We start from the raw sequence: 14,097 nt of genomic DNA on the forward strand, positions 1-14,097 counted from the left end.
CCGGCCTTAACACAAGTCCCAGCCTCCGTGCGGGCGTGCAGCATTTGGCTGGTCGCGAAGCGACCCCGACCGGAGGGAGGGCCTTGCATACTAAAACACTTTTTTTGCGTGAGCCAATTCCAAGGTTTGGCTGGGAGCAGCCTTGTTTGCATCACCACACTCTCAACACTCACATCATCTTTCTAGTTTTTGATACATCATAGTTCTACATGTTCTGGATTTTTCAGTATTTTTTCTAGTGCAAAATCTTGATTGTTTCTACTGGAAATAAATTATTGAAGTTCATGATTACAAACTTGGATTTGGCTTGCACATCATATGACAAGGACCATGCGCAGTCATACTACTTCTTGTTGTCAAGTTTCAAATGTGAAGGGGTGAGAGTACAGCAATAAAAAAATACTGAAAAATCAAGAAGATGGTAAGCTGTCAGATAAACAAAAAAAGAAAAAATTCTCATGAGTGGCAGAGAAACCAGGAGAGAAAGATTGGCCTCTATATCACGCTTGGCTCACGCGAGCTTAGTTCATAAGCCTCTCTGGTGAGACTGGGCTGCCGCCCAGATCTGACCCGCTCACCACGAGTGGCTTAGTTAAGCTCGGGATTCTCTATCATACACACCAGATGTCCGTGACTCCTGATCACCAACCCAAGAGGAGAAACATAGGTGATGCATATGCTGGTTTAGATCAATAAGGTCAAAACCAACAGTAAGATGAATATGAATTTGAAAATCAACACTGCCAAAATGAAAGGAAAACCAAATTAACAACGCAAAATTGAGATCTATCTTCTCTACAAATTCCGGAAAAGCAATAACACCTTCTTTTTGGTAGCAATCTTTTTTCCTTCTTTTGAGAGATGTGGCAGTATCATTAAGTTCATGGAATGAAATCAACCAAACCTTTCCTCTGATTCTCAACGTTCAACAACAACTTGCATAATCTTTATTTACATTGACCAACAAGAGCACAGAAAAGGATGTTCTACGAGAGATAGAGTCTAAAGCGAGAGGTGCAAATATAGATAGAGAAGACAGAGATAGAGAGACAATAGGGAAATGATTCAATGGGTGGGGACAGCAGCAGTGGCTTTTTTGCTAAAGTAATCGAATGAGAGAAAGCGCATAAAGGAATCAGCACCAAGTTGATGGATCTCCCTTTGGACAGGCTGTGACTTGACATACCTTTGCAGTAAAGTGATTTTATCACCCAGAGACAAGGCGATGCCTTGTGTTTTACTTCGGATTCTAACATGCCCTTGAAGGACTCCATCAGCCTTCTCGATACTCAAATTGGCCAATGCGTCTTCACCTGATTGGACCACAGCAAAAAGCAAAAATGAATGAATTGATAGGTCAGGGTCAAGATCGCTACTTGATTGACTGAAAAAAAAACAATCATGTCCCCCGAGGATGATAATCACTTACCAAACAAGCTTCGGGCATACATGTTGGCAGATAAGAAGCCACAATCTCCCGATAGAGCTGCATCCGGTGTCAAACAAGACATATTTGTGGCAGCCATAATATGATCCAAATCTGATTCAAAAAAAGGGTAAACATCAGGTCACCTTATCGATCTCTTGAACAGATCGTACTTGGAGAAAGAAACGAAGAAAGGCGGGGGGGTCCAAAGTCAAAAGGCAAGTTGCACTTACATGTTCTTAAATCATCAATTGAAGTATTGACGTTCACTTTGTTCTCCCATTCGAACTCAGTCCACATAGACCTGAATTGGTTCTCATTGCAGAAGGCAGGCTTGATGTAATCCAGGATGTCGATATGAATATCGTTTAGGACCACGCAATGACCGTCCGAAGTGGCGGGTCCATCGTAAAAAATGTTTCCGAAGATCACACCAGTCTCAGTCGAGGATACCTTGATCGTAGCTTTGATGCTTTGGAAACTCATCGGCCCTAATGTGTGTGGGATAGGCCGTTCGACTAGTTTCAGATCCCCCAGCGTGGCAAACTCGACCGTCAAGTTTTGTAAGGTTTCTGGAGTTTGATTCACGATCAGAACATCCAACATTATGTCGAATTGGTTGACGTTGACGTAGGCCTCAGCATAAACAGGATCGGAAAACCCAGTCAATTGAACAATTCTGCTCAATTTGGATAGAAAGTCATTCGCAGTATCGAGATTTCCGGTAGCTTGGGTCAAGTCGGCTTCATAGTCATCAACATAGCCGTCGCCTTTCTTAGCAAATAGGCGAAAGGTGATTAAATCATCGGGCTGAACCGCGACACTTTTCTTATCCTTGCCACGTTTCTCTGCCGCTTTCTTTTCCACATGAGCGATCATCTGAGTGTAAGCAGCTTGAGTGTCGTGAAGGAAGATGTCTTCGATCGTCTTTGATTGGGATACTTCTGCGAGAGCTTGAAGACAAGTCGTGATGCGTTCGACGGAGTCTTCGTCGATCGGTACAGAAACAAACTGAGATTGACCGACACGAATCACAGAGGTCATCATCAACATAGCTTCGGCTCTTAGTTCGTTAATCAGACTACTGTTTTGAGAGAGTCCCACGAAGCGGAGGACTAGTTTCGTGAGCGCCGATGCCAGGACTGAACCAGTGTAGAAATCTCCACCGAGAATCAGGGCACGCAGAGGAGGCTTGGATTGGGCTTTGACCTTGCTAAGACTAGCAGAGGCAGTAACGGAGAAGCTGGTCTCTGTTGCGTAGGTACCATCTGCGAGAACCTTTGTCGTAGTGGTCTGGACTGGTTTCGAATTCCCGCTGTCATCACCCTGGGCTTCTGCTTCTGCTTCTGCTTCGGCGGCATCCAGCAGACGTTGCTCCGAGGCGAGAATTGGAACTTCGCCGATGACCGTACGGATCTGTTGCATAGTTTCGAGCATGTCTAATCCCCAAATATACCTCGGACTAAGCAACCACAGGATACGGGTATTTGGTATGAAAATCTCACAAACCTTCTTCGGTCGTGCAATATTCACCCACGATCCAAAGGGCACCCCTGAACACTTTTCCGCTTTTAATATCTCCAAAGGTTTGCAGGAGTTTTTTGATAATGGAAGATCGAAGGTCCGGAAATTTCTCAACAACCTCTCGGACAAATGCAATCACGTCCACGGCAGCAGAATTGTTAGAGTCTCCCAAAAATTCCATCAATACATGGACAACATTCGAGGCAACTTCCGAAAATTTAATGGCGCATGTGTGTATCGATTGAATTAACAACTGTCGATACTCGGCGTTCTGGACAAGTCAGATGGTATGATAAGTTTGTTGAAATCACACTTTCCTTGACAAAATTATAATGAGAGTACCTTTTCAAATGTTTCACTCAATGTTTTGATTAATTCCTTCTTGAAAAAAAGGACAACGTCCTCCACGTTGCGGCTGCTGACCATATCTAAGGCCAAATTGGTTGCTTTCCTGCGCAAGTCCATGTCAGGCCTGATGAAGGGATACTCGTCAGTGTCGCCATCAATGGATCAAGATGGGTTGTGGACGCACGAAGAAAGAACGCGGAGAAGATCCATGACCATATCATCCAAGACATGTTCATGCTTGCTGCGAAGAGCTTCTACCCGATCAAGAACAATCATCTTGACATTGTTGTCGCTTTCTTTGACGATCAAATCTATAAAGCAGGCTGCAGCTGCCTTGACAGCGGCTGGATTTTGAGTAAGTGTTGTCAGAGTCATCGCTGCCTCGTACTTGACAGAATGCGAGGAGGATTCTAGCAAATCAGAAATGATTCGGATGTATCGGACCTGCATGGAACCCGCGTAGGAAAGTAAGCTTGAGAGAAAACGTGAGAGATCATGTGATATACACATACCTTCATTCCACCGACAATCACTTTTAATTCTTCCTTACCGCCCTCCCCTTTGCCTTCACGATCTTTTCGGATGAGTTCGATGACAGCTTGTTGCATCAATCCATCCATTGAGGATATTTGTTCGTAGACTTGGACCAAGTATTCGATGGCCCGGACTGGACTAGTATTGACGAGCATGATGAAGGCATTGCGTTTACAGGTTAAATCTGATTCGGCAGTGAGAAAGGTTTGGACCAGCTCCGGAGCATCAGGGATCAAATAATCAAAAGCCTGGTAGATCGAGTAAACCGCGAAGACGGCGTTCTTTCTAACAAAAGAGTGGCGGTGTTCCTGGGATGTGGTAATGATTTGATAAAAACCAAGTCAGTATGAAGAGAAATAAAAAAAGCCGCAGGAGTAGGTAAGAAGCCCGGAGGTGAACAATTGCTCACCAGACAAGTCCGGATCGTTGGGACTAGCGGTTCTAACAGTTCTGGTTCGCGTAGTTTTTGGACGAAACGAAGGGTGGCCCCACGAATGTATTCGTTAGGATGCTGAAGATCATTCCGAATTGCGTTACTAGAGCGATCAATCACACGTCATCAATAAGAATCGACAGGATCATTGCAGCGAGACTTGCAGACGATGACCAACCAGACCAAGATCATTTCTTGCTTCAGTTTTCCTGATTCGTCGTATTTTGGACATACTTCCCAGTAGAAGTGGAGCATTTTTTTGATTTGTTTGTTGCGGGTTGGTAAGACGAATTGAATGATCGGCATCAATAGAGTCGGTTGAGAGTTTCCGTTCAAAGTGGAGACGATGATGCGTCTGAGGGTCTCAAGTTTGACCTCATCGGTACCCTTCTCGAGAGCTGCTCTGAGGTCTTGAGCGCCATACTGGTCCTGAGCATTATCGTGCACCAACGTGTAGCAGATCTGAGATGCACTACTACTCATATTGCAACCTGGAAAAAGATCGACATCTTTAGCATCTGCAATATATGAGTTCGAAATCGAAAAATACCGGTTCCTACTCACTTGTGTCAGCTAAAGCTCAATATACGATCGATCGATAGTTCTCTAGACTGCTGTGACCGTCGATCGCTCTGGCCGAGATCCGCGGTGGAAGGAGAGCTTGATGAAAGACGGATGGCTGTTGTTCGGCGGGCTTTTCCTGAGCGGTGGAAGATATCTCTATCTGGATGGGCGAGTCTGTAAGGTGGGGAGTGGAGTGATGGCAGCCGGTGGTCAAGACTCAAGAGGTGGTGGGATGGTGGACTGGTGGTGGTCGTTCGCAGGGTGTGACATGCCAGCGGCCAGAGACCGAGAGACAGGACCGTCGTCATCACCTCACGGGCCGACGTAAACCAGACCAACGAGGCGACCACCCTACCATCTCAAACACCCTCAGCCGACACCCATCGGTCCAGGCAAGTCGTTCGTCGTCCACCACGTGGCAAACAGTTACAGCAATAGCTAAAAAGCTTGCGGTGGACGGGCGTACGCCGGAAAGGTTAGAAAGCTCTGGTTCGGATACAAATGAAACTTGTAATTAATCTAACTCTTGGCAAATTTTGGAACTTCACTAGCCCTAGTAGGGTGCACATAGTGCTTATTTTTGAGCGTGGCACGACTGAAATTACTTCGTTCAAAGGCTTATAAGTATGTGTAGAAACGTATTTTGAACTATTTTGGATAATTACTTTACTTTAACTTCTCACCTTACTTAAAGTAACTTCATGACCATTATACTTAGGTGAAAGAACTTTTATTCATACATAAAAACGTGTGATTGGGCCATTGCGTTTGATAGAAACCCGAAAAGGATGACCAGAGTTGCACACGTGTATGACGTCTTTAACCAGTCCATATCTTTAGTGCAGTCGGTCAGCGTCCGGCCAATCCAAAATCCCGATTTGTGTATTCCCAACCTTCCAATCTCTTCCAATTCCATTCAGAAAATAAGTGCGTGACTGAATTCAGTTATCAAAGGAACGTCACCTTATCAAGACTTATCCATGGACAACCAGAAATATTTCCCATCAGACTTCGAGTTTTAAAATACCTCGTCCAATGTGGTATCTTAATTTACAAGTGTTTGGTTTGAGAGGACAATGGTATAATTGGAATTAGAGGAGACGTGCTGAGATACAAGATACATATAGCTCTGGAGGACTCTCTGCTACCTTGGGTTTGATGCCTACGGATAGACGTATTAGTTGAACGTTTCCAGGGTGGTTTTCAACTGTCGTGACCAGGTTTCTTGAATGACCTCATTGTGTGGTTCCTTAAGTGTTTGGTTTGAGAGGACAATGGTATAATTGGAAGTAGAGAAGACGTGCTGAGATACAAGATACATATAGCTCTGGAGGACTCTCTGCTACCTTGGGTTTGATGCCTACGGATAGACGTATTAGTTGAACGTTTCCAGGGTGGTTTTCAACTGTTGTGACCAGGTTTCTTGAATGACCTCATTATGTGGTTCCTTCGCGTTTTGGACAGGTAGTGAATAATGTTGTTTTGGTGTTTGTTCAAAAGAACAGGTATCTGACCAGCACGTTTTTCTGACATAAGAGTTTCAAGGTAACTTTTTAATTTTTTTACTTTATAAATTATTTACAACAATATCCCGGTCACGGGGCCAAAAAAAAGAGGGGAGAGTAGATAAACAAAAGAAATAAATAGTTGGGGTTTTCAAATTTGGGAAGCACCGACGACGACTAATGCAATGAACGAAGTCAAGAATTTTTGGCTGTCAAGGTTGATAGCGAAGTTTGAAGAAGTTCCGTTTTGTCCAGTCTCAGTCTGGTTGGTGCCGGTATTTGGGGATATCGCGCTGTTGGTACTTTCGACAGGGACACTAGGAGGCGTAGGGCTAACATACGAACCTGGCGAGCTTGCCTCAGCAGTGGTTGCTACAGGTTCCTGAGATGCCATTGCGCTGGGAGGCGGGCCCTGGGTAAGTTGTTCGGGGTTGGTTGTCGTCGATTCATTTGCCTTACGGCTAGTTGCCGGAGGGGATGTAGGTACCTGTTGCACTTGCGAAGTTGCCGGGGCAGACGAGTTTTGGCCGTGGACAGGCAGGCCATCAAATGAACACTTGAAATCTAACAAGTTATCACAACACATTTTCGGTCAAATTTTGCGATGGGAATATGCAGGCACATGTTGTTCAAACTTACAGCTGCCAGCAATTAGCTGGTTGGAAAGCCTGGTGATCGTTAAAAAGGCTTGAAAGTCGAACGCTCCTGACAAAACAGAGCCCATTTGGGGGTTTTGTCTGAAAAGATTTTCGAGTCCAGGATCTTGAAACACGAAGAAGATGTATTCATTAGTTCCGGAACTTGAGGAAGGGTTGGGCGACCTATATTTTACAATCGGCTGCGAAAGAAATTTCCGGTCAGGACGAGTGGCTACACTGTGGATTAACGAAGTATAAATTTACCTGGATGGACGATGACATGAGGCCTGTGGTTCCGTCAATCTTGACTGAAGACTGGAGCCAAAACAACTGCACGCCTTTGCTTTGGGGTTGATATTCCAAACCGAGGATGATACACGCCTTTTGGAACGCTTGAGGATTGTTAGAAATAAATGATAAGGATAGGAATGGCTGCGTAGCAACTTTAGAGGGTGACATTTGCTGCGCGCCGCCAATAACAATGTCACCATACTTGACAGACAGTGCGGCTTTTGGCGAAAAATCGGGAAGTAACTGATAAAAAATTTGTAATGAGCTTCAGAGAAATCAACGTGATGAGGGTACAGAAAAATGCTAACCTGAGGAACAACTGAGCTGCCGCCAAAAGCCGCCTTCATAGCGCATGCAGCTTGGGCAGCCTCGTTTGTAGCTGAATCGCACTGTTCTTGTCTAGAAACAATTGTGCTTGAAGATGCCATCTGGGCGGTGAATGCTAAGCCAAAAGCCAATTTTACTAATGAAGTCCACATTTTCGAGGATGAGGGACAAAAATTGGTATGTGTTGAAAAGATGTTCCGTTCGAGGGATCGGAGACGTAGAACTGAGAAGGTGATTCTGAGGAGGGTTGAGGTTGAATGTCTTTGAGTTAAATGACCAGACGCTTGAAAGCTCAAGGGAATATATAGTCAATCAGTTGGAAGCACAAAAACTTTTGACCAGGAGCTTTGGCCAATGAGCGGAATTCATCTACCCTGGTTGCAATTTTCTAAAATTGGGACTGGTTATGTCATCTGACTGCTGTCTGAGGGCAGCGCTTTGACCCATCGAGATAACAGTGGGCGATGGGAATGCCTTGGGAAGGCTCAGCGGTCACGCGTTGAACCAGGATGAACTTGACTTGGTGGATAGCAGGGGACGAAAACAACTGACAACATGAGCCTGAGGCGATTCATTTTTTCCCACCAATGGCAGTTGGTGTTGGAAGCGAAATTTTTGAAGTCGAGTTAGGGTGGGGGAGTCAAGAGGTATACTATCAACCCTTCTCAACCGGTTCTTTGCTCTCCAGAACGATCTTGGTACAATTATTCACGGCTAGTCCGGTTTCTTAATGAGAAATAGTTTGCTGAGTTCTGGCATCTAAAACTTGATCAGGATTCATTCCCCAACGAACGACTTCTAACAGCTTGCCGTGGTATTGCATGGCTGTACGTATCAGCCTGTAAAAAGTCACCAAGTTGGCTCGAGAGGTTTCCAGCAAAATGGCAGGAATCTGTAGAAATGGTGACCACATGATCACATCCCCCATATCATCACTGCCAGAATAATTCGACGGGCACAGCTGGAATCAGAATATCTCAAGCGTAGTTATGCCAGCTTCGAAATCTTGCATATCTTTATCCCCTCCAAAATGATATTTCTGGACCTGATAAGCAGTTTGACATTTCTACAATTAAATTCACAACTTGGTCTGAGGGAAGATGGGCTATTGTGAGCAATACGCGCAATTGTTTGTCATTAACATCGGCCTCGTCGCGCCTGGTTTGGTCACTACCCACGCTACGCTGCAGGCTTCTTCCGGTTGTCCAATTGCCTCCAACGTGAGATGAGGGTGGTTCTGGCTTGCCTTGCCTTGTTTCAAAAAACCACCAAAAATAGGCTGGTAGATGCAGGGGTGAGCTCTAAAAATTGGTGCCATTGATGAGCTTCTGTATTGGTAGCTGGGATGGACAGCAGCAAAACTGCAGGCTGCAAAATCCAATGACTGCAATTTTGGTGGATCACCCAGATGTGATACCGAACCACCACCCGAACTCCGAACTCCGACCTCCCGGGTGGGGACTTAGGGAGCACGGGAGAGGGTCGGGGATTCTAATTCGCGCCTTCCTCCTGGCACCAACCACAGAACCCTCCGGAGCGCATAAAGTGATGTGAGTACAACCTCCGACCCTCCAGACAGTGTGTAGATCGAGCCCCACGTGCTGGTCCCGTCTCTGACTCTGCTGCCCGGCAAACTGTGAAAAAATTGACTGACTGGGAATAGGTCATCCTCCAGTCTTCGATCGTTCTATGATCTCAAACAACCAAGACTGCTGTCCGAAGACGAGATCGCTCAGTTGAGCCCGGCCGAATGCGATGCCGCGTGTCTACAGGTCGATCAGATCCTGGTCAATATTCTTCAAAGTCAGTCGGACTACTCTTACCAGTCCAGGCGCCATTTGTTGAATGTCCCTTTCGCGGTTGTTTGTTTGGGGTTGAAGATACTGATTTCCACATTCCTTATTGATTGATTTTCTAGATATCGATGCCGATTTCGGTAAAAGCCATCGGATTATAACCGACAAGATCTTGCCCGATCTCGAGCGCTATGGTGAGGCGAGTAAGGGTATATGGGAGGGTTTAAAGGCAAGTTCTGAGTCCATTCCAAAGTCTCCCGTGATCCGCCATGATTCTTTCGACTAGGTGGTGGATCTGACCTGGAAAAGTTTTGCTTGGTAGTTTTGGCAAGGGTTTTTTGAGGCTTCGGCAAACGTCAAGCTCTCCGAAAATAGCGAGGAATCGGAGGTCGCCTCAACAGCGGTTGATCGGTCGCATCAATCAGCAGACAATTCGATGGAGACCGTTCAACCAAACGACGAAGCTGATCACCACTCGCGGGCGGAGTTCACGGCTCCTGACTCGCCCTTCGAGAACTTGAAAGAAGATCTTCGACAGAACTTGGGCATCCCATCCAAATCGGGTTCAGCTCCTGACGCTCCAGCGGCCCAACAGGCCGATGATAGCCAGCAGACAGGCTCGAGTGGCAGTCTCCGACGACCACCCCATTGGCACGATCTCAGCATCGACTCGCCAGATACGACCCTTCAGATGCCTGTTCCGAAAGACCTTTCGATGCTCATCGATGGTCAGTCCGGCGTCTCGCTCGACTCTGACATCTCCATGGCTTCATTCGGAACGAATGAACAAGATGCACACGAACAAGAAACCTCCAAAGCCAACTCCAGCCAGTCTCACACCCGCAAGAGTGTCGGGCGTGGTTCTAAGATTCTCTTACATCAAGCGCTCCTTCGAGATACAATGAGTGGGAATCACAAGCGTCAAACGATCAGCACCCCAGCAAAAGCTCGATCTCGTCGTGGCTCTACGATCGCTAGTCTGCCTCCTGAAGCTGCTGATCCTGAATGGGATGGGATTGCCGACCTGCGCAAAGTGCCGTTGGATGGTTTCGCGGGCTCTTCCAAGATGACATCCCGACCGTTTCATCCCAGTGGCGAACACACTGGAACTGGGCTGCCCGGGGATTCCTCCCAGGGGGACACTGAGGAATCCCTTCGCGCCGGGATCTCGCCCCCTCAGACGATCCATTTCTCTGTCCCGAGATCGAAACTGGCGAAGACGCCATCCAAAGAGGCCGCCCGGCTTGTGACTCGGGACGTCCTCGAAACCGCGCGTCTGCGCGCAGGATACGCGAATCCGATCGATCTGGAGGACAGCCCGCCGCTGGAACCTCCTAGTGTGTTAAGAGAATGGAAACAACGTGGTTACGAGTCGATGTTCCAGTCCCGGGCCGACGATGAAGCTCAAGCCAGTACCTCCAAGTTAATCTCATCAGCCAGCGAAAGGGTATCGGATGCCGGGCCATCTCGAGATGTGTCTGTCTCACGAGCATTGATCGACCTACGGGAGGGAGACACCGCGTCGAGTCGAGGCTCTACCCAGAACTCGCAACGGCCCCAAAGAGACGACCCGTTCAACGAGCCTTCGACGATCAAGGCACGGCCGGGCCGGGCCTCGGCCCTCGGAGGACCATCCAGCCGTGGCCAACAGCTACGAATGATGCCGATCGACAACTCTATGGACAGTCCGCCCGACTCCCCCACCCTCTTCGGTATCCGCCACGACCCCAAACCTTCCCTCCGTCCGTCCCAACAGTCTGGCCCCACCGACCCCAACCGACCCAACAACCCCAGGCCGACTAGCTCGCAGACCTTCGTGCCCATGAGGCCCGACGAGATCGACACCTTCTTTGGCGGGAACCTCCTGGAAAGTGAATGCTTTGAGCCTAGCCCCTTACAGGGTAAACGGATTCGATACACCGACCCAAAAGATTCTTGATCTTGTTTTCTCCGTTTGTTTGCTTGTTGTGCCTTTGTAATCTAACTTCTCTTAATACTAGCCCAGCTATTCGTTAACCTCATCGAATTATTCCTGTCCACCTTGACATTGCTCTAAAGCAAGGGCCAATACAGATTTCTTACAAGCTGCTCACCGAAGGTTCCCATGAGCTGTCCGTGGCTCCGCCACAAGCCCTAGAACCTTTGATTGTGTGGGGTGAATACTGAAGTGCAACATTCCCTGAATGGGAGTGGGTCTGGCTATAATAGCCCTAACCGGTAACCCCAATCTCCCCGCTCCCAGTGGTCCAGAAAATTGTTTATTCGGCGTCGGCCATCAGAAAAATAAGAAGAAAACACTAGAGAAACAGCAACGATGCAGAGTCGGGGCCGGGCCGCCGGACGATAATCAACCAGCTAAACCCGGCCAGAAGCCTGAGCAGACTCCAGCTGCTAGCCCCCTCCACGGGCGCCGCTCACTGCCTGTCTCGAATCCTCGATCGAGCGCTCTTGGCCGAGGATTTGCGAGCTCGAGTCTGGCGAGACAATCCAAGCAGGCCAATAAACGACCGGTGTTCTTTGTAGGCTGGTTTTCTTTGCCACGTTTAGCCACGTCTCTTTGACTGACCCTGGTCCGCCCCTTCGCTCTCCTCTTCGATCTACACAGAAAGTCTCGGCTGGCGGCAAGGCGCGTGGAACAATCAAATCCAAAGTTGAGTTCATCTCATGACCCTAGCTGTGGCATCAGAGAGCAGGTTGCTTATATCTCTGTGGCCGGCCGTCCAGTTGTACTGGCCTCTTTTCAGGTTTAATGATGAGAACTTTATTCATAAGCACTCCAAACCAGGTAATGGGTTTCTAGCTTCCTATCTTATCATCGCTGGGCCTCCGGACGAAGTACTACTCGGTCGTCCCCCTCAACCTGCTCTTCATCCACTTCACGCTCTACTATCTGCCCGGCAAGCTCCTCAGCAGCCCGGAGGATGGCCGCCCGGGAGCCACACCCAGCCTCGAGCATCTCGTCCGCCACCCAATACGCTCCCTGGCGATCATCAACCTCGGCGCCTTGCTCGTCCAGCTCTGGTTCACCAACTTCCTCCGTTCATGGAGGAACTCGCTCGCCGGGCCGGCTCCTGAGACCCCCTCCGAGAAACACCGGCCGCTGCCCAAAAAGCGCATGCTGGCCAGCCAGCTCAAGACGCTCCTCCTCAGCCTCATCCATGCCCCTCCCTCGGAGTTCCGGAAACAACTGGCGAAGGAACTCGACCCCAAGCTGCGCTCGCTGATCAGCCGATCCACCTTGGTCAGTCCCCTTTCTCCTAAAAACCAAGAATGGTTGTGTAGCTGAGCTAATCTGCGTTGTCTGTCCACAGCTGCTCAAAGAAGCCCCTCTCATCAACACCATCATCCTACTCGCTATCACCGCCCTACTCTGTTGAAGTGTCAATCTAGCACTGCTTAACACATTGTTGCTTACACATCCAATCACCATTGGGGCAACACCACACATCATCATAAGCATACATCTACTGTATTCAACTGCAACATAGCAATGTGTACTTAGCTCAATGGTTAGAGCATCACTCATGAATGCTGAGTATGTGAGTTTGACTCTCACAGTACACGAGGTTGTGGGTTCAATACCCACTTCACTCAGACCATACTTTTCACAAGTTCAATATACTCGACCTCCTTGGCGTATTCACATTCTTGCTGTCACATCTGCTCAAGAACTTAGGCCTGGCCTGCTTCTTAGGCCTGCTCAGCTTCTTCCCCGCCTCACTCTTACTGGGATGGAACCAGGCCAGAGAGAAGCCTAACTGGATCCGGATCTTCTCCACCTTCCAGTGAGTTTCAACTCTTATCATCTCAGCTCGCTTTGACTTAGACAAAGGAGGGCCTGCTTTAATTGTGGATCCTGCTTCTCCCTCCTTTTAGACCAAAGAACGAGATTGAAGTCGCCATCCTCTTCCCCGCTATCGGCGCCTGTGTAGGTACTTGGCTAGGTACCATCCCGATCCCACTCGACTGGGACCAACACTGGCAGGTATGTCTTGATCCCACAGAAACCGCACACCTCCCCCCTCTGGCACCTCTGTCAAACAAGTCAACTGTTAAACTGATCCAACCCACCCTTCGCTGTCTCAACGAAACGTAGGCTTGGGCAATCACTTGTCTTGTCTGTGCTTCTGGGGGCCACGCAGTTGGATCTGTCGTCCCCATCATCCACTCCGCCTTGTATGCATCTAGACATCCTCTTGAAATGACGTCTTAACCCAACTCACTCAAAAGAAAAATTGTGAGAACAGAGGAAAGATTAAAGCAGTTTCATACCAAATGATGTATATACACGTGTACAAATGTAACAGAGATCATTCTTGGACTTCAGTTGCGGTTGGCTCATGCTGCTATGAGAACTCCAAAACCACACTGAAAATGACTGGTAAAACAGCAACTTTCCTGACCAGATTACAGCCTGTCAAGGTTGTTGCAAGATAAGAGCATCTCCAATGTACTTGCTACATAAATCCCTAGCTTCACTAAGGAGAGGCTTATGAATAATGGCTGCACCAGGAAAAAAAAACAGTGACTTGATGGCAAGTGACATGATGCAGCTTTGGTTTTGGCTCCAACACTGCTCCAAGTCTGCACCACCAGCACATCTAGGGCTCACAAGACTACAGCAGAGCATCAATGTGGCACAACTAGCTGATGCTCAGCTTTGGCCCTGGACTGGCCCAGCTCATGCTCAGATTGTGACCTGGAGGCTGGC

The 14,097-nt window shown here is 48.0% G+C and overlaps 4 protein-coding genes across 4 annotated transcripts; 2 read left to right on the forward strand and 2 right to left on the reverse strand.

Moving 5' to 3' along the window:
• Positions 1-1,065: 1,065 nt before the first annotated feature.
• Positions 1,066-4,748, reverse strand: PtA15_8A505 (uncharacterized protein; the record flags this gene model as incomplete). The annotated part of the gene is made up of 10 exons (XM_053171943.1): positions 1,066-1,099; positions 1,187-1,313; positions 1,430-1,540; positions 1,660-2,865; positions 2,936-3,221; positions 3,293-3,422; positions 3,483-3,742; positions 3,811-4,140; positions 4,242-4,368; positions 4,444-4,748. 10 exons carry the CDS (start codon positions 4,746-4,748, stop codon positions 1,066-1,068), a joined length of 2,916 nt encoding a protein of 971 aa, XP_053023156.1.
• Positions 4,749-6,485: 1,737 nt separating this feature from the next.
• Positions 6,486-8,037, reverse strand: PtA15_8A506 (uncharacterized protein; the record flags this gene model as incomplete). The annotated part of the gene is made up of 5 exons (XM_053171944.1): positions 6,486-6,898; positions 6,974-7,172; positions 7,237-7,506; positions 7,572-7,881; positions 7,964-8,037. 5 exons carry the CDS (start codon positions 8,035-8,037, stop codon positions 6,486-6,488), a joined length of 1,266 nt encoding a protein of 421 aa, XP_053023157.1.
• A 653-nt stretch (positions 8,038-8,690) lies between these two features.
• PtA15_8A507 (uncharacterized protein) lies at positions 8,691-11,442 on the forward strand (the record flags this gene model as incomplete). Its single annotated transcript, XM_053171945.1, has 7 exons — positions 8,691-8,790; positions 9,116-9,140; positions 9,254-9,393; positions 9,509-9,615; positions 9,709-10,466; positions 10,704-11,287; positions 11,387-11,442. 7 exons carry the CDS (start codon positions 8,691-8,693, stop codon positions 11,440-11,442), a joined length of 1,770 nt encoding a protein of 589 aa, XP_053023158.1.
• A 127-nt stretch (positions 11,443-11,569) lies between these two features.
• Positions 11,570-13,599, forward strand: PtA15_8A508 (uncharacterized protein; the record flags this gene model as incomplete). The annotated part of the gene is made up of 6 exons (XM_053171946.1): positions 11,570-11,905; positions 11,992-12,036; positions 12,187-12,627; positions 13,056-13,171; positions 13,263-13,371; positions 13,483-13,599. The coding sequence occupies 6 exons, from the start codon at positions 11,570-11,572 to the stop codon at positions 13,597-13,599; spliced, it is 1,164 nt and encodes a 387-aa protein (XP_053023159.1).
• Between the last annotated feature and the right edge of the window lie 498 nt (positions 13,600-14,097).

This window comes from Puccinia triticina, chromosome 8A (genome assembly GCF_026914185.1).
Source record: "Puccinia triticina chromosome 8A, complete sequence".
Classification (NCBI taxonomy): domain Eukaryota; kingdom Fungi; phylum Basidiomycota; class Pucciniomycetes; order Pucciniales; family Pucciniaceae; genus Puccinia; species Puccinia triticina.